This window comes from Dermacentor silvarum, unplaced genomic scaffold, assembly GCF_013339745.2.
Source record: "Dermacentor silvarum isolate Dsil-2018 unplaced genomic scaffold, BIME_Dsil_1.4 Seq833, whole genome shotgun sequence".
Taxonomy (NCBI): Eukaryota; Metazoa; Arthropoda; class Arachnida; order Ixodida; family Ixodidae; genus Dermacentor; species Dermacentor silvarum.
The window spans coordinates 52,597-60,001 of NW_023606846.1; the positions used below are offsets into that span (position 1 = coordinate 52,597).

At 51.4% G+C, this 7,405-nt stretch overlaps 1 protein-coding gene across 1 annotated transcript; it reads right to left on the minus strand.

Annotated features, from left to right (window-relative positions):
• Positions 1–5,885: 5,885 nt before the first annotated feature.
• Positions 5,886–6,343, minus strand: LOC119435688 (60S acidic ribosomal protein P2). Its single transcript, XM_037702424.2, has one exon. It carries the CDS (start codon positions 6,290–6,292, stop codon positions 5,945–5,947), a length of 348 nt encoding a protein of 115 aa, XP_037558352.1. The 5' UTR covers positions 6,293–6,343; the 3' UTR covers positions 5,886–5,944.
• Between the last annotated feature and the right edge of the window lie 1,062 nt (positions 6,344–7,405).

The following is a 7,405-nucleotide window of genomic DNA, read 5'->3' on the forward strand; positions in this document are numbered from 1 at the left end:
GTGCTGCAGTTAGCAAAGCACTTTGGGGACACGCACCACACTAGAAAGAACATCAACTGGCAAGCAGAGTTTTAGAACAAGCACGTAAACTAATTTTGCACGCGGCGGGAAAACCGCAGCGTAGCGGTGTGCACCTGCTGTTGCAGCGAACGCCGAGTGAGCTATTATGGGACGCGAGCGCCCCTAGGGGAACGCCGAGGCGTTCAGGGGACGGCGGTGAGGGACCGACCGCGCAGGCACAAAAGTTATAGAGGAGGCTATGACTTCACGCGTGAAGTAACGACGCGGCGACACGACGCAGGATGTTCGCTGTGTCGCGATACATGCGGAACGCCGCCGCAAGTTGGCCGCCGTGTTGGCGGCGGTCCCGGCCGCCCGCTTCGAACTGAATTTGGCATTGTCCTTGTAGAATTCACTTCGTTGGTAGCAAATGACTACGTAAACGGCTTTCGCTTAGTCTCAAGCGGCTTCGACGACAGAGTATTATGGATAACCTTGAGTAGTTTTCGAGATCGCTTCTCGTTTCGAACGCGTCTAAGCTTAACGAGAGAAATATCCGATGCCAGCGCCATCTATCGGGGAAGTCGGGAGATAGACATGACGACAGCATGCGGCCTCTGAGATCAGAAGATTTCTGTTGAAGCTTGTTGTAGAGAGCTTGCACTGCTTGTCTGTTTGCCCGCAGATCAGCGGATATGGGATGTACAAATACAACGCGATTCCTGAGAGATCATACTGGGAACTACTCAATCGGTGTAGAGACATGCAGACACGGCAACACCAACGCGATTGCAGACAACACGAAACGTCGCGCGCGCGCGATACACCCGCATGCATTGCGACCGGAACTAGTGCCTCCTTATTGGCTGTCGTCCACCGCTGAGCGCTAGACGCTTCCGGCGGCGGCGTTCGCCCGACGAAAATGTCTGGACAGGCAGATCGGCTGCGGACGGCAAATATCTTGACGGCGTTGACGCCGGCCGTCGGACGTTCGCCGCCCGACGAAGTTCGTCTCTCGGACGCCGGTTATTCGCTCCATGTACTCCGGCCTCCGCAGCCGATCTGCCTGTCCTACAGTGCACTACAATGCACTAGAAAATATTGGGTAGTGGAAGAAGCGGCGGTCTCGGCGCGAGGCATATTGTGTAGAAGCTCACCAGATGGCGCGCGCGCTCACTTCCCGAGCACCGGCTGAGGGAGTCTGCGGCAGAACGCAGCAGGCGAGTGCGGCGGCATAGAGTTTCACAGTGCAGTGCTCATTTTTCCTCATGCCAAATATTTCAATATGATTTTATGTAAGCAACCCTAAGATCTGTACCCTGGGGAGGCAGGGCACAGTACGTACCTACAATGTATGTTATTGCGATGCACGCACTTCGCGCTGCAGCGGCAGAGTGCACTTTTAGCATGACAATTTCACTTTTTTTACCCAGTTGCACCAGTCACAAGTCCCGTTCGAAACATTGTATTTTCTGTATTGAATAGGACTTCGACAGTGACTCCCACCAAGTAAGGGTAAGTATTAACCTGACGTTTCGGAGCCAATTCGGCTCCTTCTTCAGGGGGTATTCTTCGGAGGTGACGGTGTGCAGCTTTTCAAAGATTCATCGTAAGAAAGGGGAGAGAAAGGAAGGGGGGGGGGGGAGACACTTGACAGGGCACCTGCATTTATTGACACACGGATACGGCGAAAGGGCGGGAAGGCTGCGGCGTTGCTGGTCGACTGGGATGACCGATGCTTGGGGACGCTTTACCCGCGGGAAAGCCGTTGAAGGGGGGGGGGGGGGGGGGGGAAGCGAGATGTTTTGGTGCTGGTGACCTAGAGCGGGGGGTCTTTTCTTCTTTGCGCCATGTCTCCGAGGCCATGGACATACACAGAGGGTAGGATGCCCTTCACGCGGTTTATATTACGTCGGGCTAATAAATACCCTTACTTGGTTGGAGTCACTGTCTAACTCCTAATCATTTTCCCAACCAGACAGGCAATTCTGTCGAAATGTTTAGCTTAATATTTATACTGAAGGCATGCATACTGCTGCATTTTTCTATAATTATGATTTAAGCAAGCGATGAACATGTGCATTTCCGAAGCGTGAGCCTCCTGCAGACAGTTGATTTTAGTCACTGTATCAGTAGGTAGGGGGGGGGGGGGCATTTTCAAGAAACATTCTACAACACATGAGTTGCACGGTAGAAAGTACACAATACCATTTCAGATGCTTATGTACAGCGGCTCAACTTAGCTATATTTAGGCCACCCGACTCTTCGGAACGGTTTAAGGACTTTACAAAAAAGTGCAGCCGTGTGTGGTAACATAAGAAGCTACAACCTTCACCGTCAAAGATTCTGCATGGCTGGCGCACCCTATCCGGTCTTCTCGGTTTCTCTTACCAAGAGTAATAACATCCTTAACACTCTCATGATGCAGCTCCTGTGTACTGAATGTGATTGTGAAATGGTTTTCTGATCTTCGAATAAACCTGAAAAGCCATCCGATTGGATACAGTAGGCCACCATTGTCACCTGGTGTACTGGTGTACAGCCTGGTGTACTGAGCTGCAGCAAGACTATCAACATCCTCCTTCTTTGGGAAAAGCAATTTTGGGCATTCATCGCACTCCAATTTCAACAAAAACTTCCTGGTAACATAACCACAATTATAAAAATGATCCGGTCGTCACTGTTTGTGCTTGAACACATGAGACATGGTCTGGTACAGGGCCCTGCTTTTGATACCCTGTAGTGGGAATGTCATCATCATCAAGAAGGCTTTGGATTATGTCAGTTTTGCCAGGCTTTGGGCATTCAATCTCAAGGAGGGCTGTAAGAACACCAGGCTCAGCATTCCCATTAGCAACAGATCTGGCAAGCCAATAAATACTTAGGCAAGACGCAGTAATGAGACACTGTGCACTGGATGGGTATTGCAACCGGTTGACTGCCGTCCTATACCGAAGAGATTTTCACCTGGGTCCTGACTCAGCTTTGAGGTCATTAAGTACTTGTAGCTAACATTCTTTGTCATGCAGGTCAGCAGCGACAGAACGCTTGCAACTGCGACTCTCAGGCCAACAGCAGTAGATGCGAACAGGAAGCGACCTCGACCAGCTGCGTGCAGCTCCGATTCGGTCAGGCATGTCAATAACGAAAGAAGCCTTTCCACAGAAGCAGACTCCGGCCGCAGAGCTTGGCTTGGAAATCTGGATGTCATTATTTCAATAATGTCTCTGATCGTCCTGCAACAAAAAATGCCCCAAGAATTTATTTTCTAATATCCACACTGTTTACGATCGTTTGAGGATTATGCTGGGGCGCTGTCACATCCAGGTTGTCGCTGCCATCCGCACCATCATCTTGGGATGATGAATCATGAATGTCGCGACGAGACAAACGCACCTTCTTCGAGCGTGCAGCTGGGCACACTGCAACGCGTTTTCTCTCTGGTATTCTCTGGCGCATTTCTTTTGAGAGGTAGGATGGCAACTCGGGCAGGAGCGTCGGCACCGCGGCGTCGGACAGCGCCGGTTTACCTCGAGGAATCCTTACTTCCACACCGTTGATGAAGTGAGCCTAGTGGAGCAAAATAAAATGCGCTTTAAAGTGCCTCTTTCACACAGTTGATGTCTCGGAGAGTGGCTTATCTTTGCAGCGAAGATTTCTCTCCCATTGTTTCTGCCGGTCATTGTCTTTAGGCACTCCAAAAAGAGACAACGTGCGCCCATTTACTTCTCGAAAACCAGGATACCCTCTCTTGCATCCGGGCGCATAGCAATGCGTTTCGCTTTCTTCTTCTTCTCTTACATTATCCAAAAAGCGACAACAGGGCAGCGTCGAACAGAGAAACGGTCACGCTCAGCACTTTCAGTAGCTTCACTTGCAAAAACACGAAAAGCACGGTGGTTCGTAACACCAAGAAGGACGCGGTAAAACGGTTGCAGCTACGCGGGCAACGCGGGCTCCAACCGGCACGGTTTCCTCGACGGACGGACGGACGGGCGGGCGGACGGACGGACGGACGGACGGACGGACGGACGGACGGACGGATGGATGGATGGATGGATGGATGGATGGATGGATGGATGGATGGATGGATGGATGGATGGATGGATGGATGGATGGATGGATGGATGGATGGATGGATGGATGGGGCTGAACCCTTTAAACCGGGCGGTGGCAAAAGGGTGGAAGCCAGACTCGTACACTTCCCGGTTTACCTCCATTATGCCGTACCCAAGTGGTCGGCTCAGACCCCTAATGACCCGGTTAGCCTCAAGCACACTCCGTTCCATCCCGCTAGCCTGGCCCCGGACCTCTGGGATTGTGCATATGGTCACATGCACATTCGCAGAGGTTTCTCTGAGTTTACGCAACCCAATCTCTAACTGTCTGTTTAGGTTCTGGCTCCTTCCCTTCAGCACGTTGTTGAGACCAGCATGGATAACGAATCGGGAAGAGCACACCAGCGCCCCTAACGTGAGTCTTCGCTCTTGGCTTCACGCTGCCTATGCGCCCAGCCCTCCGCTCTTTCCACTACCCAATACTTCTAGTTCACTGTACTTTTTGCTTGCGAAAGCCAAGTCGACGGTGGCGCACCTAGAAAGTCCATGTTGAAGCTTTCAGGCCGGGCGCGCGCCGCCGCCGCCGGCGACTGCGGCTGCGCAGAGGACTTTCAACGTGGCTTTGAGGCGGAAAAAAAAGAAAATATAAAGAAGTGAAAAGCGCGCGCTATCATCGTCCAATCAGAGATACAGGAGAGAGAGAAGCGGCGTTTATCAAAGGATGGCGGTACTTTTCTTATATAGAGACTTTACCCTCACCGCCAACCGCCTAGTACAGTGGATACAGCTAGGCTAGCGTGCCTCGATGCCAGCGCTGCGCTGGCATCGAGGCACCCTATCAACCGCCGCGTGCGCAGCGCCACCGCGGGAACCGGAGCCGCTATTCTGGACATTCCGCCATTTTCTTCGAAGCGTGACGTACGCGCGACGCTTACAAAATGGCGCCGATTGCCCCGATTTGCTTTCATAACGACGAAAATTTGACGTTTTGCCTAAGAAATTGTAATCTAGGCATTGAACATAGCGTGGTTGATAAAGCAAAACAGTTTTCCTCCCCAGTAAAAATAAAGCAGCTAGCTCAAAGCGTTCGATCAAAATCGTTTCTCGCTTCCGTCGTCTGCATGCGCGCAGGCTGTCGTCTGCTTCATTAGCTAGGATGCGTGTCCTCGGGAAACGGAATGAGTCATCGTATATTGGCGCCCACGCCCTTGCTTTCTACCTTGAGACAGCATACGCGACCTGCCAGTGATGATCAGCGCACGCTCTAGGCCGCGTTATCGCTATCTCGTGATCCGCAAGTGACTCAGCCCGACTCGTCTGGCTGAGAAGCGGCCGAAAATCATCGATAGCATTGCGCGCGCCACAGGTATCCGCTTGCGCGACGCAAGCGCCGGCACTGCCATCTATTGTGCACTTCGCTGCTTACTCGCACCGCGAGGGTAAACTTCAAGGCGCCGTCTTGCGTACATTTCTTTTTGTAAATTAAAAAGTCACCGTTGTCATAGCCTTTGATGATGCGAAAAGTCATTAATGTTGATTACAATACAAACGCAATAGTGAAAAGTTGGAAATGTCGCAGAAAGTTTGCTAGTTTCAACCAATATTATTTCAAATGAACGTGTTTTAACACGAAAGTGTTTTATGCCGGGGTCCACCAAGACTTCACTGACGTATTTCCGTCACGGAAATACGTCATAGAACATAATACAAAGAAAGAAACCAGAAGAAAAAGTTCCACAAACATGCAAAATTTGGAAATCGAACCCACGACCTCTCGGTCCGCGACGATAGATCGCCGAGCGTTTAACCCATTGCGCCACAAACGCTTTTTTTTTAACCATGAGTTTCATTTACAATGAAAATGGCATGTTTTAATGTTGCGACGTTAGTCGAACAGGCCGAAACCCATGTCGTCATCCTCCTCGGACTCTTCCTTCTTTTCCTCTTTCTTGGCTGCTTCCTTTGGAGCTGCTGCACCACCACCACCAGCGGCCGCAGGAGCGGGAGCGGCAGCAGCAGCTGCACCACCACCAGAGGGCATTGTAGCCAGCTTTTCCTTGCCCTTCGCGATGACTTCGTCGACCGTCTTTCCCTTCAGCTCGCTGATCACCTTGTTGAGTCGCTCGCTGTCGGATTCGATTCCGACGCTGCCGAGGATCTTCTCGATGTCGGCGGCGGACGGATCTTTGTTTCCGCCCATGGAGGCCAGGAGGTAAGCGGCGACGTAACGCATTTTTAAGTCTCGAGGACACGAAACGTCTTGTACACCGCAACACAAAAACGTGCATTGCGCCACAAACGCATTTGCAGATAGCTACACAGACGCGCCTTATATATCTAACACTCCTCCGTGTACCCGCGCTCTTGCTCGGGGCGGTGCCGCCGCCTACGAGCAGAAAAGAGAAGTACTGCATTATGACACTAACGCGCACCGACAGTGAACGCTTCGGTGGTCTCAGCACTACGGCGCCTCCATGCCAGCATTCGAAGGGACGCTGGCATCAAGAAGCACTACCAACGCCACCTAGGTGGCGTTCACCGTACTCAGCACTGCGGAGCGTGGCCTCCGCAATTAGCTCTGAAAATGTTTCTGAAGTTGATCGCGGAGGCTGCAATTACGACGCGCTGTACGCGCTGATTTGACTCGGTGACGATTCAGTTACGTGCTTTGTCTTGCGCGTTGTATTAGTGTGTCAGTTACGTGCTTCGTCTTTCGCGTTGTGCTAGCGTGTGCAGCGTAGTGCAGCTTCCATATGCACGACGGTTGCTCATGGTCATCGACGTTGGTAGTCGTGATGGAGGAGACGTGCCACCAGGCGTCAGCGTGGGTGCATCAACGCCTAAGGGCGCTTTAGCCACAAAACACCAATAGACATTATATATCAATGTGCAATAAACATTACACTACTTCTGTGAAGACACGTTTCACTTTCGTGTTCTATACCGATTCCTATATAAGAGGGATCAACCACATTTTTTTAATAAAAATGATGGTGCGAAACACAAATGCCAACACCACCCCAGAGCGATGCAAATGCTATGAACACGCGTTGTGAACAAAAGATTTTTATGGCCCGAAATGACAGGGAAAATGCGGCGATACGCAGGCCTCTCCACTGCCGTTGCATATGGCCGCTCATTACCATAATCAGCGCGGCTCGTCGCACCACAAATTATGGCGGAAAATCTCTGCAATGGCGGCCCAGCGCAACGTCACGCAACGTCAAATTGACGTTTACGAAACGGCCCTCCTGTGACGCTCCTCACGGGATATTCCTTCAGCCAATGAACAAGCTGACATGCCGGCTATCTTGGAACGCCACCACATATTCGCGAAATTGCAGAT